Source organism: Manacus vitellinus, unplaced genomic scaffold, assembly GCF_001715985.3.
Source record: "Manacus vitellinus isolate BGI_N305 unplaced genomic scaffold, ASM171598v3 scaffold_21_pilon, whole genome shotgun sequence".
Taxonomy (NCBI): Eukaryota; Metazoa; Chordata; class Aves; order Passeriformes; family Pipridae; genus Manacus; species Manacus vitellinus.
In genome coordinates, this window is record NW_021939546.1 from 6,503,336 (window position 1) to 6,530,770 (window position 27,435).

A 27,435-nucleotide genomic window follows, 5' to 3' on the forward strand; every position below is an offset into this window, starting at 1 on the left:
GGGAGGAGGGGTGTGTTCGCGCCAATCACAGTGAGACCCGTTAGGGGCGGGGATCCCCTCACGGCCGCGCCCCTCCTCTCCGGGGCAGCGGGGCCGAGGTGGGAGGGTGTCGCCAGCCCCGGGGTGATGCGTGGGCGAAGCGGGAATGTGTCACTCGCCCCCCCGGAGTGAACTAATGGGCCGCGACTCAGCGAGTGCAGCCCCCGCGTTATCCCGCCCGCCTGGGAGATGCCGCTCCGTCACAACATGGCGGGCGGTGCCGCGTCACAGCCCGCCAGGCTGTCACGGCGTGTGGCGGGTCGGGCGGGCCGGGGAGATCGCGGGCGAAGAGCTGCTGGTGTGGTGCAGAATTACCTGTGCTTAAGGTGTAGGTAGGTCAGTGTACCTGTACCCGCCACACGCGTTCATTTCAGAGCAGGATACAGAATTTCTTAAAAAACAGCTAAATTTTTAAAAAATTGTTAAACGAGGCAAAAATAGCAATCCATCTCCTGGGGAGGAAGCGCTGAAGCACAGGGTTGAGGAGCTACTGCTTTAACCCCTCTGGAGAAGGGACCCCTTGCCCCCATCGAACAGGAGGGATTGAGGAGGGCTACATCAGTTTTACCTGTTCATATATTTATATTGTTTATATAAATATAAGTTTATATTGTCATTTCTGCCTGCCTGCTCAGCACGTCACACACCACCACGCAGGCACCACACACTTCTTTGCATTTTACACAGTTCACGACATGAGAGCTAAAACGCAGAAGTACTTTGTTGTTTTATCTTTTTTTGTTTCAATGAAAAAAAGGAACTACCAAAATTTGTTCACTCTCTTCCCTCTGCTATATTTGTTTCATAGGAAAAGCTTACCTTATTTGATCAGATCTTGTGGACTGACTGGACTGATTCAGGATCCTGTCTTCTATACCACCCTGCCCCGGACACCAGAGAAAAATCTCTACCTTACACTAAAACAATGGGATTATTCTGAGCCTTTCCTGTTTCAGCAAAAGAACTTACTTCTATCTCCTCTTTTACTCATTTATTTGAACCATTATTTTTCGTTAGCTGATTCTGTATAAAGATTCTTACACTGACTGTACTGGAATGTGCAGAATGGCATTAAACGCATTAGTGTTTAAGGTAGCCTAAGAATACTCTAAATATCTTGAGTAATAGCTGTTACAAGCACTATATATTCCTTTTTAGCCATTCTTCAAGACACATAATTTAATTTTCTGTTACTGATTCTACTTTTCCTTGCAGAGATGGAAATTGTGGTCATGACATGGACAATATTTACATGACTATTTCCCTCAAAGTGCTGTCCAGAACTAATAAAGGCTCAAGAGTGGACTTTGATTTCTGGAAACCCTATTACTGATTTCCTTCACCAAAGGTTCTTAAAGAGACTTGGTTGCCGTGGAAGATTAACGTAAATCCTTATTAAAAACAGAATAAGGAATAAAAGGTTTTTACAGTAAAATCCCACACAGTTCTGTGCTGGGATTTGCACTGTTGAACATGCTCATTTTAGGTTTTTAGTATTTTTGCTCTTCTATAATTTCTACTAGCTTTTGCTTATATTACCCCTCTTTATTTCCTTACAGGTTCCATAATTTGATGTCCTTTCCCTCTCAGGCAGTGTCATATCCCAACATCAGTCGCCTCCTGCCAGCGTAAAGCCCAGGAAGCCGGTGAGGGTGAGGCCCAGCGAGGTGACCAGAGTCAGGTACAGTCCTGTGAGCACCAGGCAGGTGCACAGTGACGAGGCAGCTCTGAGGCCAAGGTGGGAATTCAGTCCACAGGGCACAGTCCACATCCCTGGGGTCCCTGGACAGGCACAGGCACGACTGTGACACTGCTGCACCCAGGGCTGAGGTGGAACAGAAGGGATGGGTGGAGGCACCACGTGAGGCTCAGGGTTGCTCCTCTTTCAAAAGCATCCAGAAATTATTATTCCTAAGGGATGGCAGTGCAGGAAAGGTGTTATTGAGAGTGTGGCTGGTGCAGGGAGCATGGCTGAGATCTGTGTAAAAACAAGGCAGGCTGTGCAGGTCTGGTAATCTGGGATTATGTCAGGAGAGATCGGCTCACCCGTGTGCTCCCGGCTGCTGCATCCAGGTCAGACGGCTGGCTCGGGAGAGGGAGCACTCACCCAGACAAACCAGTGTCAGCACACAGCAAGGGTTTGTCTGAACCTGCAGAGAAATAAAATACAGCTCCAGACAGATCTGTGCAGCTATTCCACATTTTTCAGGGCACATCAGGAACGCCACAGCACTGTCCAGCCGTGCTGGGAGCTCAGCCGTGGGGCAGAAGTGTAACAAAGGGATCTCTGTGTCTGATGCAGAATAAGGTGGTTTGGGTTTATTTTTTAAGCCTGGTTGGAGATTTCTTCATGAGCTGCAGCTTTTGTGAATGTCTGTCAGCACATTCTGGGTTAGTGCCAGTCAAGGATTATGACCTATATTAACATCCTAGAAACAGGGCAGGCCAGCCAGGACTCCACCTCATGGCAGGACTGCAGCTCAGTCTCCTGATGTCTGATATCCACTGTTACTACATTATAAAGTCAGGTTAAATTACTTCTCACAACAGGGACTTATTTAAAATGTGCCCACTCCTTTTGATAGTGCATCTCTTGCCTTCTTGACAAAGCATCTGACAATCTCTCAGTGAGGGCTATTTAACTTTCTTAACAAAACAGAAGAATGGCATTTGCTACAATTATTTAACTGCTATTCATAAAAATAAAATAGATTCCTAAGGGGTTGGTTTTATGTTCAATGGGACTTACATCATTGTATCCAGTAATATGAACAATACTCAGTTCAGACATGACTTGGTGGCTTGCTCAAGAAAGCTCCATATCCAGACACTGGAATTTTCCCATACCTTGTGTGGCACATATGCATCTCACTGGTAGTTTAAAAAATAGTGTTGTTGGAAAATCCTAATATACAGGACTGGATCTAAAAGGGGTTTTCTAAGCACTTGGAAAGAAAGACATCAGGATGTGAAAACACCAAACAGTGACCCTTAGTGGTTAGTTGTGTACCTTGCACGTTTATTGCCATTAGAAAACATAAGATAAAAAACATTCCTCAGCTTTTCAGTCATGTTTAGCAGCTTGATGGATTTGATTTATGGAAGTCTGCACCTCCCAAGTGTCTTTCAAAGCTTTTTCAAAAGCTTTAGGAACAACCCATAAGCCCCGTGGTGTTCTGTGGTGCCGAGGCATGTTTGGATTTTTCAGATATACAAACTAGAAACAAATTCCCAAAATGTGTGCAGTGAATTATTACACAATACAAACTGATTTGATACATGCTGTATTCCCTGGGCCACACATCCCTTCATGTCCTGTCACAATCTCTTACACCTTCCTGGCATAAACACTCCCACTTCTTTTGAGTCAAGCTCTGTGTTTATTGGACATTATTCTATTTCCATGAAAAAGGCATTGACTATCTGCTTATTCTCCAAATTCGGCCAATTTAAAATCTGTTGTAATCAAATGGAGTTTATTCAACATAACACCTAAAAATCATAAAATATGAATTAAAAAACCATTGATGTGAACTGTAGTTGTGTGACTGGCTGGAGGTTCTCATTGCCTTGCTGGTCTCATGCAGGTTTGTGTTTCCCAGCTGCTTTTCCCTGCAGATGCTCCACAGTACTTTCCAGGTCAGTTATACCCCGAGGGAAATGGGAGCAATGCCATGATGATGAATGTGAAATTTTTCACTCTGTAACTGAAGTATCTGTTTTGTAAAATACTCTGAATTAATTTGGCTGTTCTAGGAGATGAAAGTCGTTAGAATCTGTTATTATCAAAACAGTAGGAATTCTGGATATTTCATATATTAATTCTGAAAATTAATACCTTTTACAAGAGTATATTCATTGAAGGAGTCTTGTATTCAGGCTTTACTGAAAGGTGGCAATATTTTCACAGGGAATAAGCATCTTTCAAGTATTTTCACATTAGATGGAAATACTTTCATCACTTGAGGCCCTTCTTGGAAGTCATTCAACTATGAGAACATTTGCTTTAAATAAAAGACTGTTAAGCCAGTGGGATTCCTGGAATTCCTGAACCATTTATGCTCTTCTTTACACTTTTCTTAGCACATCTTAACTCACTGAACATTTCCCTCTCCCCACAGATCTAATACTGGTAAGAAATAGTCATCTCATTAAAACTATGAAGGCTTGGGCTGGCATTTCTAGTCTGTTTTATGGTTAATTTAGTTTTGACTGGAGTAGTTTCTGGGGTCCTTGGTTACAAACTTTCAAGTGCAGTTATCTTAGCCCATGTGATACAGCCAGTGTGTGTATGCAGAGTAAAAATGCATCCACACCTTCTACACAGAATAATAATATTTAGTTTATTATAGCAGTTTCAGAAAAAAATAGCAACTGCTTTTACAAATATTATTTAAGGTTTCTCATATGTCAGTGACATAGGCATTGATAAACTTAAAGAGAAAAGATGGAAATAGAGCCACAGAGCCAATAGCTGTGATAGCTTATTAAATTCCATAAAAAGCTATACTGGAGACAAAGCAGGTCAGAGGTGGAAAACTACCTACCTGTGCTCACAAAAGAGACCAGGTCTTGGAATTGTACCTTTTGGCCCTGTACAGCAGGAGAGTAACTGGTTAACATCTTTAAGGAATGATCCACTTTGATTTTCTCAGGGCAACACCTCAGAATCAGGAACTTTTAAGAGCAGTGACTTGAGCAGAATAAAATACAGCTCTGCAACAACATTTCTCCTCAACCGGACCCTGCTTTGCCACTGTCACATCCCCTCCAGGCCTGCTCTTGCTGCCTTAGTCGTTCCCTAACATTTGTCAATCTCCTATCTGTGTTTTTTTATTTCTGCCTTTTCATTTACTTTCTCCCTGATACCTGCCCTTTTATTTTAGTGCTCTTATCTTTTTTACTGAACAAGGTCACAAGTGAAAGGGGGCTTTGGCAGTTCCAGCATTCCGGCTGACGTTCATTGACATCATGGAACTGTTTGCTCTGTCACGGTAACAGCTCCTGGCTTTGCAAATTCACATGTATTAAATGTCTCAGATACAATTTCAGTTGGTGCCTATGAGAAAAAATGCAGCACTGGGATATGAACTGTGACAGAGGCGTGTTGCTCACAAACAAATCCACATTCCCACTCTGAGATCCTCTTTCCACAGGTGCATCAAAGAGGCGGGGCCATGTGGTGACTTGTAAGGCACCAGCTTGGCAGGTGGGTTTGTGTCCAAACAAGGCCATTCTGGAGATTTTGATCCTGGGAATATTCTCACACTTATTTAATATTGTCCAAATACTTTCAGTTCTCACCACAGTCTGGGATTATTCCATGAGTAAGATCAAAATTCTATTTTTTTGCAGGATCAGGGAAATCACAAACTTAATTTCCAAAAAGAAAATCCCCATAGATTGATTCTGTACCAGGGTACTGGTATGTACTACTAGAGAAACTAATTCTGGTAATATCTCTAATCTCTTTAAACAAAATAATTTTCAAAACTCTGTGTTCCATTGTACCAGTTACATAACATTATCTTTATTATTCATAAACTTTATCAGCATAGAAGATTCACTGAATAAAATGTTAATAACGATTCATTATTTTTAAGTGGAAAATCAACAGCTCACTTATTAAGGGGTATTTCTTTCTCAACATCTGTAAGTTGGTGTAAAAAATTACTAAAAGATATGTTTTTAAATGGAATATTTAAATAGTATTCTCTAGCTGAAGAAGAGTGTGTTGAAAAATAGAAACACTGAGTGAAAATGTCACAACTCTCACTTGCTATTGAATAACACAGCAATGTCTCAAACCCAACCACAGCTAATCAGAGTGGGAGAGCTACAGGTATGTGAAGTGCAGGATGAATTATTCTGATAATAACTGCAATATTTATGTATTAAATAAAAAAGTTACTGTGCATCTGTCAAAACTGATTTCAGACTTCCCATAATTTTTATATCAATGTCATTTTTCTTGGTTTTCTTGGAAAATAAGATTCAGTTTGCCTAAAAATTTTGAACACATATTCTTTCATATTTGAAGGTTCTCTTGATACAGTATAATCTGAAGAGGGAAAGCCAATTCCTACAGCAGGGGGTCGAGTCTCTTCAACAGACTGTTCTCTCTAAGCAGTGCTGGGAAGTTGCAATTGTATTTACTGGCATTTCTAACAAAATTGCATTTTGCACTTGCATCATTTTTGAAGCTAAAGGTTACTGTTGTCTGATTTTACCAGCCAGTCCCTTCTGTTTGTGCTTATAGAGATTCCTCCCTTGCTTTCCTGCTGCCCTCCACTGGCAGCTGCTCGGACGTGCTTTGCTCGTGTACAGGAACAGGTTCTCAGCTGAGCTCCTCATCTGAGCAGAACTCTGTGAAGCCTGCCTACATACCCAGCAGCTCCCAGTCTTACATTCCAGGATGGAATTAGGGTCACAGATGGGACTCACTGAGGGTGCATCATGCAAGACTGTCTCAGTCGAAAACCCCTCAGTGGTCAAAGGCCATTACACAGGCCTTGCTCCAAAACACTGCTAGGAAATGCTGTTTCACACCTTTGTACCTCTCAGCCCCATCTTTATACTTCACAGGCCCAGTTTTTGGTTAGGTAGCCTTTTGTGGAGTAGATCAAGAAACCTGATTTGTAAAATTGGGAATTAATAATGCAGTAATGCCAGTGGTTGGCACATACAGACCTGTTGGCTTTGATGGGACCACTGGACTGTGCAAAATAACTCAGGCATGGGAGTGTTTGCCAGCTTAAACTCCAGAGCCAAACAACAAGCTCATTATCAGCAAACACTGTGACTGGCACTGCAGTTGTGCTTCGAGGACTCTGCAAAGATCTAGCACCAAAAAATCCCAACCTATAATGGCAAAGTGGATCCAGGATTGCAACTTTCAGGCATGTGCTGGGACCAAAAAAGTCAGCAAGGAAACAGGAATTGGTGGCCTGGGGCAATCATGGATTGACTGATTTAATGTAGAGATTCACAGAAGTTTGGATTTTCTTGTGTCCGGTATCTTTCTCAAAATATTCTGGAGCTGTGTGAAGGGAACCTGCTGTTATTTAACAGCCTTTCTCTGGTCAAATTCACTGAGTTTAGTGAATAAAATCTCAGTTTCCCCATTAAAGCCTAGGCACTGATGGAAGTGCAAGAAGATTCCCTGCTCTCCTGCATCCAGCTGTGCCCAGGGGTGGGGAAGAGCTTTGAACCAAGCAATAATGGGCTTAGAGTGACGTAAGAAAATGGACCCAAAATCCTGCTTATTGAAACAGTGCAGAATTAAGCCTCCAGTTTCCAAGACAAGCATGTCTGAGTTACTGCAGAAGAGCCACAGGCCTGTGCACACAGCCCCTGGCCAGCAGAAGGAAATCCTCTGGGCTCATTCCCCCTTTATGAATAATCTTTTTTGCTACTATTTAGTTAAGAGTAGGTTTCACCTCTGTATTAAAACCATTCAGGTCCTTTTTTGAGTTAGTACTAACCAATGGTCAAGTGGCCTAGCTAAAACAGATTTAATGTGTTCAAAATGATTTTCCAGGGTATCCACATTCCCGTCTAAAAACCACAGGACTAACTGACATCTCTGTGAGCAGCCTTTTTGAATTTAACACTTGGAGTAGAGAAGCTGGGAAAAGGCTGGAGAGAAGGATTTGAGGAGTCCATTGTGATGAAGCACTTTCCGAGAACATCCTGAAAGGATATTACTGCTCACACCGTGTCACTTCTCTGGATAATAAAACTGCTCCAGCTTCTGCATCTGCCAGTCTGGCACCTTTAATAAGTAATTAAATCACACTGTGGATGTGAACACAGCCACGGATAAATAATAACTGACAGCTCTCACACTGGCACGCGAGCAGGGAGACACAGCCAGGGCAGGAAATCACACACAGCATTTCATTTGTTACTGATTTGTCTGTAACCAAGTGAGGAAGATGCCCTGGGGACTGGTGACTAACAAGGAGCATTGTTTATGCTACAAATCCCATCCGGTTATTAGTCTTTGAAAAGTGCTTTGTTTAGCTTATCAGTGCTCCAGCAGGAATACCAGGGGCATTATTGCTGTTATAAGTGTATTTCTATTCCAATATTACTGACACATAAGAGGTTATGTGTTACCTGAGGGCTGAAAATTCAGCTTGTGCTTCAGTGCCTTGTTGAATCAGGATCAGGATGGTGAACACTGCACAAAACCAAGCCAGGAGCAGGTTTCCTTATTAATTTTTCTGCATTAAATCTGAGAACACGTTTACAGAAATCAAACCTTTCTCAAGGACCGCACACCATGACAAAGTATAAAAACCCTATGGAGTATAAATGCCCATCAATTGAAATTATTTTAGCATATTAGACCTTCTGCTTAAATGCTGCACTTCACTTAGGAATTGGACAATGTTGTATTGCACAACCTAATTCTGCAGTTATGCAATTCCCAAGCACCGTAAGTGTCTGGCAAGTTTTAGGGCTGTTTCACAACAGCACTGATAAGCTGCTACTCTGTCAGGTGATCAAAATACCTGCCATGTGCACTTGATCAAGTTAATATTTAAAAATAGGAACACAATTTTTTTTATTAGGTTCAAGTATCTTTTCAAGATGTTAAATGTATCTTGGAGGAGAAGATTTAGAAAGGGAGCGTTTTATTTTGAGATGGAAAAAAGTACATTTCTTTCATAGATATAGTTTAGAAAACCTGTCAGCCCCTTGCCATTGGGCAACTAAGTTAATAATTGACAAATAAGGCATAATTGGTCTTGCTGAATGATTGTACACCAACACTGTCAACTCCTCTCAAACATTTCTGGAAAGGGGAATGATAGGCCAAACATCACATAGGTGTCCTGGACCACTCTAAAAAGTGTTCATTAGACTGATTATGAATAAATAATTGAAATATTTATTTAGACTTTAGATTACTTTTTGAAAATCTGCAGGAATCAATTCTTCCCTTTAAAATGTCATGTTTAGAATTTGCTTATAATTAGGCTAAATGTGTGTTGTGAAATGAGCTGTCCTGTGTCTCCTCCCTGGTCATCTTACTGGCCTTGTAACTGAGACCCTGAGCAGCTGCTCACCTGTCAGAGCAAGCTGGCCAGAGGTCACACACTCTCACACCTTCCTGACAACTCCAAACCTCAAAGCATGGCTTGCTTTACTAAATACAGCATATTCTCTGGCAAAAATGAATTACTGTTTGTTAGCACTCAAATCTGCTAAGTGGCCTTTAAACTTTAATTCCCTCTCCTCAAAGATGCTGATGAGAATGGACTCACCACTGATGCTTTAAAACTAAATTTCCTTGTGGTAAAGCTGGAGGGTGTTGTGAGCTGAGCTGTGGCACAGAGATAAAGGTTTATACCCAGGAGTTTCTGGCTTCATAGTCAACAAACCGATCAGTGCCTCATGGCTTTCTTCTGCATGAAAGAATTAAAAATGTCTCATATCTGATGGCTGGGGTTTAGTACAATGGGCTTGGTTTGCAGCGTTCTACTATGATTGTTATCTGAAATGCTCAGCTTTCATTTTAAGCCAAAAGATGTGTCAAGATTTGAAAATATCTCCTTTGTCTCAAAAATCCATCACAATTTCAAAGCCTGGCCCCTGATGAGGTACCTACATGGAGAATTCCTTTGCAAATCTGAGCTGTAGGAAAGTGACCTCAGTGAACACCTGTTCACTGAGAAAGCAATACCAACATAAGGACTCTTCCTGAAAAAGTTTTTTCTGGATCTTTGAATTCTAAGTCTGTTTTTCAGAATAATTTGCTGCTGAACTTGAGGTTTGGTTTTAGTTGTTTGCATTTTTTTTATTTCCTCCAAATGAATTAAATTGACTTTTAGTGAACTAAACATTTTACCATCCCATTCTGCTGTAGCAGGATTCCCAAGAAGACGGGGGTTAGAAACATCAATATATAGGCACCAAGATCAAAATCAAGGCTATAAAATAGTTGCTTTTATGGGCTGTCACAGAGTTTCCAGCCTGAAATGCTACAAGGAATGACAAATTTAATTGTGCTCTTTGCAACTGGACACAGAACTACTGCATGAGAGGAAGCTCCCTAAAAATCTATCATTGTACGCAAAGTCACACTAAATATTTTATTTTGTTAAGGCTGTTTAATGCCATCAAAAACTCAAAGCCTCACAACACAAACCCTAACTGCCATAATCACTCCTGCAATCTCTAATTCAATCTGCTCATTCAAACGTTCAAAGGCCAGCTCAGGATTTTGGAAGGGGTAAATTAATTCTGGCAGACTCACAGCGATGTCAGATATCATCTGTCTTCTCCTTCTATCACATCCAGCTGGGAGGGCCCCTTATAACCAGGACAGAGCCAACTCGAGCACCATTTTAAGTGCTTGGACTCAATAAATCAGAAATTTGATTATGTGCATATAATCTGTTAAAAACAAACGAGAGGTTTGGCATGTTTTTCCTAGCTGATCTACTCAGGACAAGACTAAGCCACTGATATCTTTGCTGAAGGTGACCCCAAGTCTCTTTTTCCTCCCAAATGCTGTGTTAATACAACTGGGGGAAGGAATGGCTCTACTGGGTGAAACCAAGGCCACCTTGCCCTCAGTACCTGTTGGGCTCAGAAACCTCTAGCATCCATAAGAATGTCCACAGCTTAACCATGTATGTAAAGAACTGCCTTTTTTGCATCCTCTGTCACACTGCAGGAGCTGGCTGAGTTTCCCACTTCGCTTCATTCACTCAGAGATCACGAGAAAATAAAAAATGTGGTGTCATGATACTGGGTTTAAATGATTTTTCTTCTTCCCATATATGCATATATTGTTCACCCAGAGCAGGATCACTGCCTGGCTCTTTGCTGTAATTCATAGTCCTAACTCAAATGCTCTGGGAGCAGAGCTTGGGCATTTTCAGGGTCTCGACAGGACATTGCACTGAAGCTGATGAGTTTCCAGCGCCTTCGCACGGTGCCTGAGCTCAGCAGCCAGAACTGGGATCATCAGCAACACTAAACATTTCATTTTCCTATCTTCTGAGGAGCACAAACTCTCTTTCTGCAGACTTGCTCATGAGTCATCTGGAAATAAACCATAATCACTTGTCCCTTAGGAGTCATATAATAAGTTAATTATTGTACAACACATGCTAATACAAAATACACAAGAGGTTTCAACGTGTTGAGGCTGCAAAGGGCAGGAGAGCCTTTCAGAATTTCCATTGGTTATGGTCTGGGAATGCTGGGTTTCCCTTGACTCCGTATCTATTGCATAATCAGAAACACATTTCGTTCCCTTTGTTGTACGAGACAAAGCTAAAGAAATGTGTGTGTTATTACTGTGCAAAAACAAAGAGTAGATACCTAATGGGCTTATGTCATGTGTGCAGTGTTTGTAAACACAGCTCTGGGGCAGTGCCAGCTGACAGAAACCACCACAGCTTATACCTGAAATAATGCTCTTCCGGATCTGCAAATACCCTCAGTCCTGCGGGGAAGTCAAAATACAGGAGAGGGACGTGCTGGATGCATTTCAGGTAGCACTGAATTTAAAAAAGCCTCTTTGCCTGGAGTTCACCTCACAGTGCCCTGGACCATCCTGAGGTTTAGTCACTCCTACATGGCCATCCCAGCTTTGCTACTGTGTGGTTGTTATCTCATCAGGAGAGAATCTGATCAGTGCAGGGAGAAGAAAATCTAAATACAATGGAAAGGCCTTCGGCATCTGAAATTCTTCTTTTGGGAATCGGAAACAAATACATTTATAACTTCACAAACAGTAAACGAGAAAGATTCTTTTCCAGTAGTTACAGAAACATAGTATTGTTTAGGTTGGAAAAGCCCTCTGAGATCATTGAGTCCGTGTTCTGGCACTTTGTTTTGAAACCTCCAATTCCTCTTATTTACAGATCCTCATTCTAGGAGGAGAGATTGGTATCAACGGTGCTGATCTGAAATTATTCATTTGATGAATGAGTTTAGACATAGTTTTAGACATGGCTCTGGCAAGAGACCCGGTTTCTCAACACTCACCTGGCAGACCTACACAATGACCTTTCTCTTCTTTCTTAGAATTATTATATTAGAAAAACTAATTAAAAAACCCACTTTGTTCTCAAATGAGCTTGAATCTTCCCAGGCATCTGGTTCTTCCCACTATTCTGTAAAAAAGTCAGATACTTGGAGGTGCATTCATTGATCTGTCATGCAGACAGGTGCCAATCAGGTATTTAATTTCTGACTTCAAAGACTGATCTCATTGTGGCTGTGGCAATGGAACATATGATAATACACTTTGCATTTGAGAATGCCTCTTTATCATTTCAGAGGCTTATAGAATTCTTCTCTTCCAACTCCAAAAACAAAGCTTAATATTATTACTAATTTCAGACTTTGCTAAGCAAAGGGATGGATTGTTTGGAAGCAATTAATTTACTTAAATAAAGGATCTTTTTGCTACCCAGCCAATGGTACACACTAAGAATCCTGTTCTGCCACCCAAGGAAGGCAGAGAATGCACTGGACTTTATTTCAGTACATTTAAGTGACTGACATGACTAAAAAGGAGGGGGGGAAACAGTAACAGGTATGTGTGGCATTTGTTCTTCTGTGATGTTCTGCTAACCACAGTAAATTATTATTAATGAACTGAATATGTCAATCAAATTACTAATTTATTGAAGACTCTGTACTACTACTCTTCCAGGAATCACTCCAAATCTGGCAACCCAGTAATCACAGGGACTCCAGCTGCCCCAGCAAATTTTTATTTGCTCATTGCTTTCACATTACAAGGTGCCACTTTTGAAATGCCCAAGAAGTCTAAGGATGACAAGAAGTAATAGATCCTCTCATAGTATACTGTTAAATTACAACACAAATTTGTGGAATGGGTAAAATGCACCAGAAAATTACAAAATTTGTATTCAACTATGCAAAAAACCCCCAACCTATTATAAAAATCAACAGTCCAATAATCACACATTTGTAACTGGGAAAGCATGAACTCAATTCTCAGAAGACAGCATGTCTTTTTAATCATCAGCATAAAAATCCAGCTATTCCATAAAACTAATTTATATTGGTGGAAATCAGGAGTAAGACACACCAGTCTTAGGTCTGGTTCTGCCTAAAATAAAGCAGAAGTGATCCAGGCATAATTACATTGCTTTGCAGCCCTGTAAAAGTTTTCTAAACAAACAAAATCACGGAAGGTCCATATTAAACAATTCAGTAAGTTAGTTTCTAGCCATGTATAAAGCCTTTTTTAATCTGTTTACTGTTTTTTAAGTAAATCTTTGTGGTCATATAGGGGAAAAATGTTCAAAGACATCTCATTACATGCTCAGTAAGTGTTTATTCCAGCCCAGGATCTGTTTAACAGGAAAGGGACAGATCAGATTTAGAGGGTCCTTCTGTCAAGGCTGCCCCTGATGTGGGCTCCTGTCTTTCCCCAGAGCATCTCCAGCCACTGGTAATCTATGTAAAACCATAATTCTCTGGATAAACGTGCCTGCTAAATGCCTTCTCTGAGGCTCTGAGCCATATGGTTGGGATTACAGCATTTCAATAGTTATTCCAAGTGAATACAAAGATGAAGCATAGAATAGTGGAGGCAGTTATGTTCATAATTCCATTTATAAAGGGGATTTCAGGATTTTTAAGGCCCACATTCTGCACCACTGGAGCCAGAACCACAACCTTAGAGCAAGTGCAAGTTATATTTACAAGGAAGAACAAGGTGCAATAAAACCACATTTTTATCTTTAGGAAACGTGCTTTTCCCCTAGATTGAAATGATGCTCACACAGCACAGCCCCTTGTCACCATTGCCAGCATCACCATCCTCTGAGGCCACGATGCATCAGTGGATCACCAACAGCCAGGACACCTCAGGAGAGACACTGTGTAATATTTTATGTTGTTTCATGTTTTTCTAACACTGTTTTATAACATACAGGAAAAGGCGGCTTTGAATAGAACTCTTCCAGGACAAACAATGAGCACATGGCCTCAAAATGTGTTTCAAATAATACCACAGTAGTTATAGTTTCAAGTACAAGGACAGACATAACAACAAAGAGCATCAACTTCCCTCTTTCCTGGTCTGGTTAATTTTCCCTTTCCCATCTGTGAGTATGACATAATGATACAGACTATTTTTCCTTAATTTTGAGATCTGCAGAGGAGAAGTACCATGTACAAGCTCGGTCTATATTGGTTTTGTTAGTTGTATGTGTTTAGCCAGGCTTTACTTTCCTCCACACACCATTATTTACACTCCAAAGCACTGACTCCTTGCAAAGCATTATACATGTTATGACTGTGTTTATAGAGTAGAAGTGCTCTCTGTAACGTCTGTTTTTCATGTCTTAAACCAATAAAACTTTACATTGGGCTTATCAAAACCATTCAGTGTAGATCTAAGTCTGCTGTGACTGAAATCAGCAATAAAACTTCTCTTGATGCCCTGTGGATCAGAGCTAAGGCAACGCTGAGCTCTCTTAATAAATTCCGCTCCGGTAAAAGTTTTATTTAAAAAATGTGGTCAACCCAAAGCTTTTAAGGAAGATTAATGTGGACTTATAAAAAAATGTCTGATTTTATTATTAGTAGTAATTCATACAGTTTGTCCTGAAGTTTTCCTTTTCAGCTTCAGTTTGAACCATATGTTCAGGAAGTTCAACTGAAAAGCGATCCTTGAGCAATATTATTTTTTTCTAATTAACAATAACCACAGAGGTATTTTAGAGAAACCTACAGGCTCCCTCAGAAGGTTGTAGAGTGAGCTGGATTAAAACAGGATTTTGTCTATTTTATGAAAAATGCACCAAAGCACAAATAGGTCAACTTCAGAGGAGTCCTTCCTTTCCTCTACCAAACAAAGGATTCCACATGCAGCAAATCTTAATTTCCACAGGGTTCTTTTGTCAAAGGCCTTGGAGAACTCTGGGACCCATCAGTGCCCTGTCCACCTCACCAGGATGGAGCACAGACACAGCAGTGCAGCCACGGGATCACCAGACAGGATCTGGATCCAGTGGGGCAAAGCAGTTCCTGCAGTCAGGTGTGATGGCTGGCAAATGCAAAAGCTCAAGGGGATGCTGGAAGCTGGGTGCCAGACTGGGCTTATACAGACTGGATGGGGATTTAGGGATAAACACAGCCATGGGCCCAAACAGCTGGTCTGTGAGTGCAAACAAAACACAGCAGTCACAAAGGAAAACCCTGCACTTGAACAAAAACAAGAGTAAAAAGCAGAAGTCAGAGCAAGGTTCATAAAAATACTTTCGGGCCAAATTTAACATCCCCAGTCCTTGTACACAACATGTAACTGATGGCATCAGGACCGTTGTTATACTGGGTTTCAAGCATGGTTTATTCCATATTCCCCTTTTCAATGACAGCAGACAAAGTAACTCTGGGTGCAGAAACCCTGCACTGAGGGCTCCTGGAGACTTACAAAAAACTGCTTGCTGGTTATTTTGAAGAACAAAGGTAATTGTTCAGTTCGACAGAACAATTCCATCCCAGTGGCAGCTCAGTGTTGTGCTGCTGTTTGCACTGGAGTCCTTGTCAGGTTTGATCAGTTTAATTGTTGAGAGGTTTTGTTTCCCCTAAGCTGTCACACTGCTCACTGCCCCAGGAGCTGCAAGTCAAGCTGTGCTGCTTCTGATCAGATGCTGTTTGTGCTTTGCTGTTTTTGCTGTTGGTGCCAGCCCTGACATTAGTGTGTGTCACCCACTGCTGTCACCACACATGCAGCCTCATCTTCCTGCCCTCTTTCCTGAAACCTCTCTATGTTGTACTTGGAAATCAGCAGTTGTCTGGGTAGAAGAATTGGAAAGGATGTGACAACTGGATTTTCCAGAGGTACATCTGCTCCTTGGCAGTGCCTCCTGGTTTATCTGGGATAACTGGCCCTCACAACCCTGAAAGCCTGTTCCTGACAGGGTGTAAGATATCACCAAAGCACATCCTTCCTCTCCTGTCACATCCTGGGAAGGAGCCTGAAAGAACTGTGGAGTCTGTTTTAACCTACCGACTAAACTACGCCCCGTGGAGGGAAACATTAATTTTTAACCCAACCCAACAGCATTAATGAAGAGGAACAATCACTTAGTCCTACAGTTCCTGTGCAAAGCCGGGTGAGACTCAAGGCCTCATTTCCAAGCACTCACAGCCTACACTTGGTGCCAAATTCTCAATACAGGCACACACCAGTGCAGCCATTAAGACCCAGTTCCCAAAAGGATTCAATGTCAGGCAGAATATTTTCTTTTCCAAGGTCTGGGGCAGTGGGGATTCCTTTTAGAAATGTTCCTCTGGATACTGCACAACAATTGAACAGCATAGGGGCATTCACACAGCACAGAAAGGTTCTTCATTCAAGAGATTTGAATCTGAAAGTGCTTAGAGACACATTGAACTGAAACACTGCAAGCATCAGGATGCAAAATAACCTATGTCATGTGAATACTCAGTTTGCAGATTACCTGTGTGACATGCTGCTGTTCCTGACTCTTGCCTTGTGAAGAATCTTCACCTTGGGGTGTCTCGTGGATTTTTTTCCTCAGAGTTGCTGTTTGCTTCTTTGGAACCACCATATGCTTGTCTTCTCCATTTGATGTGAAGCCTGGGCCTCTCTGCAGGATACTTGGAGCAGCTGATGACATGGTGGTTCCCCTTCTTTTAAGTTGCATGATAAACATCTGTCAGCAAATTGCACCCAATGGGTGAGGGAGGCGAGGCCTGGGCCTGACTGGCTCCAGTTGGGGCCCTTGGGCAAACTTCACCAAACAGTGAACGGGCTTCTCTTGGACTGGGGACACGTGTGATGGGTTTGTCCCTCTGCTGGTGACATGGGCTGGATCAGGACTCAGCAGTGCTTGGCACTGCCAAGTGACTCAGTGTGAAGCCTCAGAGGGCAGTTTTACACTGCGCACTTGCTGAACTCTCTCATGTTGCATTTTTCTGTAACTTCTCGTCATCCAAAGAGCCTAAATTGAAAGTGCCTAAAGCCAAAAACAGCTTAACATTAAAATGCCCATTGACCTGCAGCTGAAGAGTGCTAGAACTCCTGAGCTTTAACATTTTACATCTTGGTTCAATTTGAATTAAATTTTAATTTGAGAACTCGACAAGATGTACAATTTGCTAAGTCTTGCATAACAAAAGGATGGTCAGACAATCTCACTGCAAAATCCTGTACCAGTGTTTGTGTTATCACAGCTGATTTCCCAGACACTGAGATATGGGTTTCTTACAGCTCTGCAATGGGAACAGATTTTAAAATGCATAATGTGAAACTGGTAGTAACACTGTCCTGCAACAGAAATGCAGCTATTAAGTACAACTATTACACGGGGAGAAAAGCATTAAAAAGCCACGCAGGAAATGTGAACAAATCTCCCTGTAACTGTTTTGTACAAGCCCACGTAAGGTACAGAGATTCCTTGAACTTTGTGCATCTACATTTTACACCAAGCCAGTGTGACTGTTTGTTTCCTTTCTAAACTCCATACACTCCTTGTGATCACTAAGCTTGGTACCAGTTCAGCCTGAGGAATCAAGGCCAGTTTGATGATAATGATATAAAAAGCAGGAAGTTTATGGAAACTTTGCTGATGCTGTTTGTGTGTGTGTTTGTATTGAGCTGCAAAGAGTAGAAGCGCTGGTACAGTGCCAGCCAACCCTGCACATCTGTCCCTGTGTAATCTGTACATTTGCTATCCATTTGGAGTCTGTGGACTTCTTTTTTACACATTAATTGTATATGGAAATAGATACATTAAAATTTATGAATATTTGTTGTTTACAATACACTGCTCTCCAACTGCTTTTCCCCTCCCTGTATTCCCAGCTGCCATATTTTATCATGCCCTTGAGCTGTGAGCTCTGACACACCATCGTGTCTCAGTCATTTTCTTGCTTGTTTTACTCTTTGTGTTGTGATGTTTCTTCATTTTATTCCCATCAACTTTCATTGTCTTTAATTATGTCCCTGAACTTGTAAAGCTGTTTCTCCTAACAATGGGTACTTTGGAAATGGCAACAATTGCTTTTCCATGAACTACAAGGCAGGAAGTGCATTGTTTCTTTAAAAAAATTACCAGATGTTTTTCAGGACTGACTACAAACATAAAAAAAAAAAGCAGAAACTATTATTTTCCAAATATTCCAAGTCCAATTTTTTTATTGTGTGACTTCTGTTTGCATTTAACTGGGAATTGCAGCCTATGCCAATGCTAAAGAATGAATTTCTCTCAAGCTAAGGGCATAAGATGGAGTCTACCTACACGAACAGTGACTCTGTGGACTCAAGTCCATCAGAGTGAGTCATGTTGTTCCTTGTGCTGTTCCTGCCAGTCCAAATACAAGCACTGGGGTACCTGCAGATGGTTATCTTGTGTTCTCTGACTGGAACAGATGAATATTCCTTGTCCCTGGGGTGCAGGGATTATTGACAGGAAATACCCAGTGCTTCACAGCGAAGTGAGTGCATTTTATTTCTCATTAAAAATTAAAATGTATACTTTAAATGATAAAAGTATATTTTTAACATGGACGGTACAGTAAGAAGAAATTACCCACTTCACACATGCCTGGAAATTCATTATCCCTGCTGTTCCCAGACTACATCCCTTGGGATCACAAGCTGTTCATGATGGAGCGATACTCCCTCTGATGTTCCACAAGCTTCAAAAATACTTCATACTTCTTGTCATAAAATCTGTGTAAGGAAGTTAATTTCAACAAAGCCCAAGATTTGAAGATCTAAACCCCCGGTAATACACACGTTTACTGCCTTCCCTCAACATCAAAGAAACTTTGACTCTTCCCTAATTACACCTTCTGCCGGGATCAGAGCCCTCCCTGTGCGCTGCCGGAGCACAGTTTCCACCCAAATGAGTGATTTCAAGCTGTAATTACACCTTTTCCCTACAGCCAGCTTTGCTTCCCAGACAGCTTTTCCTCAGAGTTCTCTGCCATGGGAGTGGGGAGACACTGGCGCTGCACAGAATCATTCAGGCTGGAAAAGCCCTCCAAGTCCAACTGTTCCCCCAGCACTGCCAAGGCCACCGCTAACCCATGTCCCCAAGTGCCACATCCACATGTTTTTTAAGTATCTGCAGGGATGGGGACTCCACCACTGCCCCGGGCAGCTGTGCCAGGGCAGGACAACACTTTCCATGAAGGAATTTTCCCTCACATCAATCTAAGTCTTCCCTGACGTAACTTAAGGCCGTTTCCCCCTGTCCTGTCCCTTGTTCCCTGGGAGCAGAGCCCGATCCCCACCCGACTCCACCCTCCTGTCAGGGAGTTGCAGAGAGCCAGAAGGTCCCCCCTGAGCCTCCTTTTCTCCAGGTCGAGCCCTCCCACCTCCCTCAGCCGCTCCTGGTGCTCCAGACCCTTCCCCAGCTCTGTTCTCTTCCCTGGACACTCAATGTGTGTCCTGTGGCGAGGGGACCCCCGTGTCCCGCCGTGTCCCGCCGTGTCCCCCCATCCCGGTTCCGGGGCGCGCGGACCCGCTCCCGCCGCCAGGGGGAGCCCGCGCGCCGCCGCCCATGGAATATGGAATCCTTAAAAATGTAACATAAATAACCCTTAAAATATATTATAGTCCTTAAAAATTTAACATAAATAACGCTTAAAATATAATATAATCCTTAAAAATATAACAGAAATAATTAAAACTTAATAGAAGTAATTCTTAAAAATATAATGTAAACAACCTTAAAAATATAATGTACTATGACACTTAAAAAATCTGGGTGCTCAACGCTACTGTCCTTGAACAGGGATATAAAGAGATACACCCCAACTTTCCCAGGGGAACACAACAATCCCAGTGTTACCTTTTGTGCTCGTGGTTGGGCTGCACAACTCTCCCAATTTTCCCCATTTTCGCCATGGCCTCCTAGGAAAAGACAAACACAAACTGGAAAAGCCTGTTTTGGTTTAAAATACTTTTTGACGAGAACAAGATGTTTCAAAACCAATCGGAACATTAGTGATGTATTTTGTTTCGGCTGCACGGGCCAGATGGCAGCAAATATGTTCAATCCCATTATATAGTAGTCATGAGAACAAAGCACTGCAGACCCCTCATCACCAAAATCTGTTCCTCTTTCTCACTGGGAGTCCCAGGCGGAACAGACTTATCTTTTATTATTTACAGTAACCAAAGGAAATGTTAAACACTGTGTCCCCAGAGGGGAGTTTCTCAAATAAAATGATACTGTACATCAGATCCCTTAATCGTATTCTGAAAGTATCAGTTCCCTGCAGCAAGGGGGGACTGGAGGGTGCTCCAGAAGCTAAAGGTAACCTGGAAAGGCCTGTTCTGGAGCCCACAACTTCCCTCACACTCTGTAAGAGGCAAACTCTGATCCTCCTCTGCTTTCGGCCAAAACAAAGTCAGATTTTGCAGAACCCCCTAGAGAAGGAGTCTGGGACAGTCACTTATGGAAGGGAGAGAAACAAGTAATTTGGTTCCTCTCCTGATCTCTGTGAGATTCTGATTTTCCATAGATTGTCCTGAACAATCCTCCTGGAAGGAGATACTAACCACTGAAGTTCACAGGGGACCAAGCTCTCAGGAGTGCCAGGAGGCACTCAGTGATTTCACAAGGAGCATCAAAGCAATAGTTTTTAGATGGAAGAATGTTAAAAGCATTAAATATCAGGATTCAAGAATCAGTGTGTGACTAAATCAATGTTCATAGTTTCTAAGCATGACCCTGAAACTGCTCTTAGGTAGTGCCTAAGAATCAGGATGACCCCAGAGAACAGGCAGCCTGTGCTGCTGCTGGAACCTTCCACCCAACTGCTTCAGCTGCATTTTTAGAAGGGCTGGATGATTTTACAGACTGTAATATCTGCTGTAGTGAAATCTGTGCTTTCCACTAATCCAGCACTTCACAGCCAAAGATTTCCTAGAACTTTAGAAGTAGATTAGCAATGTCAGCACAGTGTCACAGCCCAGGGCAGGCAGGGAGGCTCCAAGGATAAGTTCTGCCTGACTGAACCTGCAGTATTACCTGGAGTGTTCTGGGAGTGTCCTTTCATCCTGCCAGTCCAAATGTCCCACTAGAACATGGAATGCCTACTTTCTACTTTTGTCAACTTCAGGGTGTCGATACTGGATGAAATGGTGGTTCTATAGAAGCAAAAAGACTGCCAGTGTGTGCAGTCGGGATTTTACTCTGCTAGGGTTGCTGATAAACTAGGAGGGAATATTTCTGTGCTCTCATATGCCCATTCTCTTTCCTATGTGCAGAGGTTGATTGTACTTTGATTCCCCAAGAAACACCCTTGAAATAACACTTCCAGTGAGATAGTGTGTTCCTTTCCATGGGACATGTGAGCCTGCTGGCACTGAGAGTCTGTACACCCGCCAGATTAAAATACGGGCATGGAAAGGTTGATATCCTTCCCAGTAAGAGGAACGGGCATTTTATTCCCTGTCGTTTAACAGGTGATGCTGACAACACTTAAGCATTGTCCCTGTTTACAACAGTCAGTCTCTTACAACTCCATTACATGGCCAGCTGGATTTAGAGATACCAACAAAAATGAATGAAGACACAGAAGAAAAGTCTACAAGTAAATGCCAATTCCCTCTGTTACAATGGATACTGATTTTCCATTGTGTCTTACAGAAAATATAAGGCAAAGCCCCTCGCACTTTCTCTCACTAATGGAAGAGTCACCTTGCTGAATGGAAATAAAACCAATCAAACTGAAAAGGAGGGACAGACTTTGCCATTCCCTGCTCCCTGCACACTCAGGCCTGCCTGGGCAGCGTTAACAGACCAGGACACAAACAGCACCATTCCCAGGATATGTCCTGCCTCTGACATAAGTGCTCCACACACTTGTGTTGTGCTTTACTCTGGGGCCTCTTACGCCTTCCAGTGCAGCACAAGCCTTGCTGCTGCTTTGGGCAGTCAGCCAGCTTGGAGATAAACCCATCTCCACACAGGTTTTATTTTTATGCTGTTACTCATCAAACCCCAGGTCTCCTGGGCTGATCCAGGAGAGAACAGGCTCCCCCAGGCATGGGAGGCTGAGGGCATCCCGGCTCTGCACAGCAATCCCACCTGGTTCAGGGTCCCTCCACATGTCCCCCCTCCCCACCTGTGCCTCCACTGCTCTGCTGGGGCCCAGCTTCCAGACCAAGTCCTTTGTAGAGTCTTCAAAGGGTGAAACCAAGTCTCCACAAGGTTGCTGAGAGCTTCCCACACTCCCTGTGAGGTCTCCCCAACCCTGAAACCCCTGTACACAGATTCACCATCCTCTGTCAGGCAGTAGGAGAGGGTGTCACCGCTCCCATGGAGAGGTCCCTAAAGGAAATCTGGTCCTTCAAGGCCTGATCTAACTAGGAAACAGGGCCTGGTCCCCTCATCCAGCCACCTTGAGCTAAGGAGGAAGGTGTCCAAGCAGTGTTTCCAGTTTATCTGCTAAAATACTTTTGTGTTTTTAAATCTACAGAAAATATCCAGATCCTTGAGAATCCACAGTATTAAAGTCTCACAGCAACTACCACGGTTATGTGGAATTAACATGTCAAAAAAATACACAGCCAGCAATTTTCAACAACTCACCCATTCTATGTTGCTCAAAATATCCTAAATTAATTCCCTCTCTTAATTCACATTTCAGTTGTGTGTTTTTCTGTGTTTTAAAGTCAGTTTGGTCATTGTTAGTTTGAACAAAAAAACTTTACTCCCAGAGGAGAGTCTTTTCAACAATTTTCTGGGGACAAAGAGGAACAGAACATTGAAAATATGAATTCATAATGAAATGGGAAACAAAGGAACATTAGAATTGCATTACTGAATCGAATCAACCTTGTGCACTGCTCTGTCTCCAACAAAGCCTTAAATATAGCAAAGTGATAATACTGCTGTTCAGAAATAGTTTGTTGGAGGGTTGACATCCAAATCCATAATTCCAGTCACCAAGAATTTCACAATCTTAATTTGAATGACGCTCTATCTTCTTTGTTTGCCAGTCTAGACAGCACAATGAATATAGTGATTTAAAACACAATGAATTCTCTCTTAAAACAAAATATTTTGTAAAATTGCTTTTTAATCATTTCTTTTCTCTCTTTCCATAAAGGCTATGCTATAAATAACCCCTGAAAGTTCGCATTTGATCATAGTTTCTAAAGGCTGGGCAAGAGGCAAGTGAAGGGTTTACACAGAAAAAAAGAGAGGCACTGTGGAGTAGGAATAAAGGGATGCATTCATGATTTCTAACCTTTTGTTGGAGTGTCAACGCTGAGACAGATACAAGGCAGTAAACACTCTGCTCTCCATGCAGAGAGTCAGTCCAACAGGGTTACCCTGCCCAGGACAGAAGGAACAGGCCCAGGGAACCAAACTCTCCAAGGCCACCAAGACTTCAGAACAAGGTGCCATTTTGCTGCTGGGAAGATCATTCAAATCCACTTGGTCCTGGTGGCTGAATTCAGCTCTCCAGCACCATCTCTCCAGCAGGGGATAAGTTGAAAAATACAGGGTAGAGCCTCAACAGGCAGTGGATCTCCCAGGGAATCCCTACTGGAAACCAGGGAAAACCTTTTCTCCTGTGGAGACCCTACTTTGACACAGCAACTAAAAGCTGTACATTTCAACTGTTTTCCCTTCAATAATGGGAAGGAAAAGGTTTTTAACCCTGTGTGGCCACAGTGCAGCAAGTTACTCTATCATACCAGGAGGCACCAGGACAAGCCCATCAGCCTGGCATGGGAGCCCACAGGAGAAGCACACAAGGAATAGCTTTAGACTGGGAGCCTGGTCTTCTCTGATTCCTTACCTCATGGGATCCTCCAAGAGCTGCCTCAGAGCACCCAGCACCATCCTGCCCATCCTACAAGAAGAGCCCATCTTCCTTGGGACTACAGAGGGAGCCATGGAAGATCAGCCCATTTGTGAATAGTCCCCAAGTCTTGTTTTCAGTAGTGACCCAAGGACTTACATGGTTGAGTATTACTGAAAATAAATGGGATGTAGGCCCTTAAATGAGAAGTCAGATTCAGGGATGTCAGTCTTGGCTAAGAATGTGCAGTAATAAAATGCCATTGAAATGAATGAGCTGGGAACATCAGTCCCTTTAAGAAACTGGGGGTTTGCTTTATTTAGGTACTTTAAAATTGTATCCAAAGGTAGATGGATATTTCCAGCACAAGTGCAATTTCCCAGATGTGTTCTCTCCACTTAAGTCATTTCAATAATCCCAAGAAATGTTTGGATTTTTACCTGGCATAGTTATTAACAATAAAAACCCATGTATCATTTAAAGCTTTCCTGTACAATTTCAGTGGCTGAAAGCACCGGGCTGCACATACAGCAAAGCACCAAACTGTGGGGACACGATGCTCCCACTCAGGCCAGTCTCGACTGCCCAGTGCTCCTGTACAGCTTTCCTGTCACAGATCCAGCAGCACAGGAAAATAATGTAAAAGTTGCCCTATTCACAATAGGCTGAAATGCAGGAATATTCTTCCCACCAGACCTGTGCTGACTTGAGGATTCAGCAGGTGTAACAACCTTCAAACTAACAGACTTTCTTTATACTTCTAGTCCTCACAACAAATACAATAAATAATGTTACATATAATAATTTTAACTGTTCTTTGTCAGTGAAGAACCTCCCTCTCACTCATCTCTATTCCACACACATAAGCTCAGACTAACAGATGCTCTTTAGCATCATTTTAAGAAGTCCAGCCACAGATATATTCGGATTTGAGAGGAATAAATAGATTTCTTGAAATGCTGATGTTCAAGAAACACTTATAAATTTTTCTAAGAATTTTAAGTAAGGCGGCTATTTCTTTATAGGCTTTTATTTAGGGATTGCTTGTTCCATAGCCTGGAGATGCAAAATCCATCTTATCTACGCTTACAGGAGTTACATGAATGTATTTCTGTAACACAGGTCTAGCAGAACATTACTTTTTAGTGGTATATGACTGTATGAAGAAAGCATGTGATGGACCATATACAATATTTTTCTAGTGGTTTTTTTCCCCCCCTTAAATTTGTTTGAGTTATAGGGGCAGATCTTGGCAGCGTGCACAAAGCCCAGAATCTGTAACTCAATTCTCTGTGGTATTCTGAATGGAGCGAGCCAAGTTTTAAAACACATTATGGATAAATATTAGAGCTGAGCAAAAATTTCACACCTAAGACCAAAGTGTGAAAATTTGGCTTTGATTCATTTAGTGAAAAGGTGGAAAATTTCACACAAGCTTGTATTTTCCTTTTGCTCTGATCCAACATTGATTTCTGGGTCCATATCAAACCTCAGAGAGAAAAAGTGTTTCTGTCTGTCTGTGTCTGTGTACGTGAGACTGCAGAGGAGGAGGGAGAAGGGGATGGAAGGATGGAGGTCCAGCAGGACACCAGCTCAGGACTTGAGTTTGAATTTGTCTTCCAGGAAAAGTCACTGGCCTTTTGAACCTCACTATCCATATGTTCAGTAACAGGTTTGTTGCAAACTGTTACTGTTGTGGAAGGGAATCAGGCAGGTAGTTTAGAAGAAGCCCAACATTATTCTATCTTTCAACCATCCAACCTGAGTTGACAGAGGCCAACTGGATGGATCCTCAGTACTGAGACAAGGTGGTTTTCTGGTTCAAACACTGAATCAGGATCCATAAAGTTTCCACAAATTCCCCGAGTTATTTGGGACATGTAATTTACTCTTTTAATTTTCAGTGATTTTTCAGTAATTCCTCTCTCTGAAAATAGGCTGTGCCCTGTTTCCCCAGTTTGCTTTGTCCCTAATTTTGCACTGTGAGTGGTCCATGGAGTTCTTACCCTACTGCACCTTCCACATCTCACTAAAGCACAGATCACTCAACCTGTCCTGTACCATCAGAGCACAGTTTTCACTCCTTAGCTCATGGACAAGGACAAATGGAAGAGAGCTCCTGAGAGCAGAGACAAGTGCAGGTAAGGTCACAGCACCACTTCTGCCTCCAGAGCACTGACTTTGCCTCTGCCTCAGTGGCTACAGGGTGCCAGACAGGCTGTGGTCACTGAGTGCCCCACAGAGCTCCAGCCAGGCTGGGCAGCCACGGGCACAGCCCTAAGAGGAGCAGCAGTGGCAGGGCAGCTGCTGTGAGGGTGCCTGGCCATGCCAGCAATGATATTAATGACTTATTCCACAGCCCAAATTTAGAATGGGATGAGGATCAGCTATGATTGCCACATCATCTATCAGCTGGAAACTATCTTTGGGTCTAAGCTCCAGCCACACTGCTACTAAATATAGGTTGGTTAGTTGTTGATTTGCCTCTGCCCTCCCCCAAGTTGCCTTTGACTATCAAATAATTAAGCAGTTTGCTTTGTGAGGGCTCCGTTGCTGGCACCTCTCAGTGCCCAAAGCTGCCTGGACGCCAACTTGACGGCTTAGCAAGGGTTTCAGCTTACCCAGGCAATGGAAAGAGCCCAAGTGTTCAGCTCCTGTTTCAGCCTCACAGATTGCTGGCACTGGGTGCCATGAATCAACAGTCTGGGGGCAACATTCAAGCAGGCTGGGGCAGGGTTTAGCTGTTCTTACCCTGACATGAGCTTGTACAGCTTATCCACGAAGTGAGTGTTCACTCCCCAGCGTCTGTGTGTGGAGATCCTGGGGCCTCTTTGCTGGTCCCACGCTGTGGGTGGCAATGCCACAGCTGGCACAGGCTCCTGACTCCAGCACCACCTGGCACAGACAGCACACTTCCCTTACCCCCTTCTGAGGTGGAATAAATTCGTTAACCACACACAGCATAGCTGTCAGAGTAGACTGAGGTTTGTCCGTATAAACCACATGAAAATATATCGATTTAACCCACTCTTTAGGCTTGGCAATGTTATGCTGAGAGGCAGCTGTGTTTAACAGGACACGAGCTCACCTGGGAGTCACGAGATTCCTCCATCAGCTCCCAGTGCAGGGCACTCCTATAACAGCCTTCTCCCGACTTCTGGGGATGGAGTAAACTAATCCTGGCACGCTGCTCCTCTGCACAACCTGCAACAAGTGATTTTGCTTCTCTGGCTCCCTTCTCCTTACAGCCTCAGCTTACAGCACCTGTCCCAATGCTTTCACTCTCAGTTTTAGATGGTAGAACCTTTGGGGCAGGCAGGGCGGGTGTGTGGTTCCACAGACATGCACAACAAAACAAAGCAGTTCTCCCTGTGAGGTGGTGAGGCCCTGGCACAGGGCGTTCTGTCCCTGCAAGTCTTCAAGGCCAGGTTGGACGGGGCTTGGAGCAACCTGGTCTAGTGAAAGGTGTCCCTGCTCAAACCATTCCGTGATTCCACGATTTGGACAGGGAAGGATAAAAGAGAGAAGCTGAGCATCAAGCATCCACACAGGATATCCTGATGTCTGGCTGTGACTTGACACAAT

General features: G+C 42.8%; 1 protein-coding gene and 1 long non-coding RNA gene across 7 annotated transcripts in view; one reads left to right on the forward strand and one right to left on the reverse strand.

Annotated features, from left to right (window-relative positions):
* Nucleotides 1–27,435, reverse strand: part of LOC103758915 (hook microtubule tethering protein 1) — a 170,650-nt gene that overhangs the window by 20,657 nt on the left and 122,558 nt on the right. For 3 of the 6 annotated variants that reach the window (XM_029959661.1, XM_018072116.3, XM_018072117.3), the window contains 2 exons: nt 19,878–19,939; nt 18,208–18,751 (listed from right to left, as the gene is read on the reverse strand). In XM_029959661.1, coding sequence (XP_029815521.1) covers nt 18,670–18,751; nt 19,878–19,939 — 144 coding nt within the window. In that variant the 3' untranslated portion in view covers nt 18,208–18,669. Of the gene's footprint in view, nt 1–16,514; nt 16,708–18,204; nt 18,752–19,877; nt 19,940–27,435 lie in introns of those variants that run through there. The other 3 variants (XM_018072118.3, XM_029959662.1, XM_008925172.4) reach the window with 3 other exon arrangements.
* Nucleotides 172–1,360, forward strand: LOC108639581. Its single transcript, XR_003915785.1, has 2 exons — nt 172–371; nt 848–1,360. It is a non-coding gene; the product is annotated as an uncharacterized LOC108639581 (long non-coding RNA).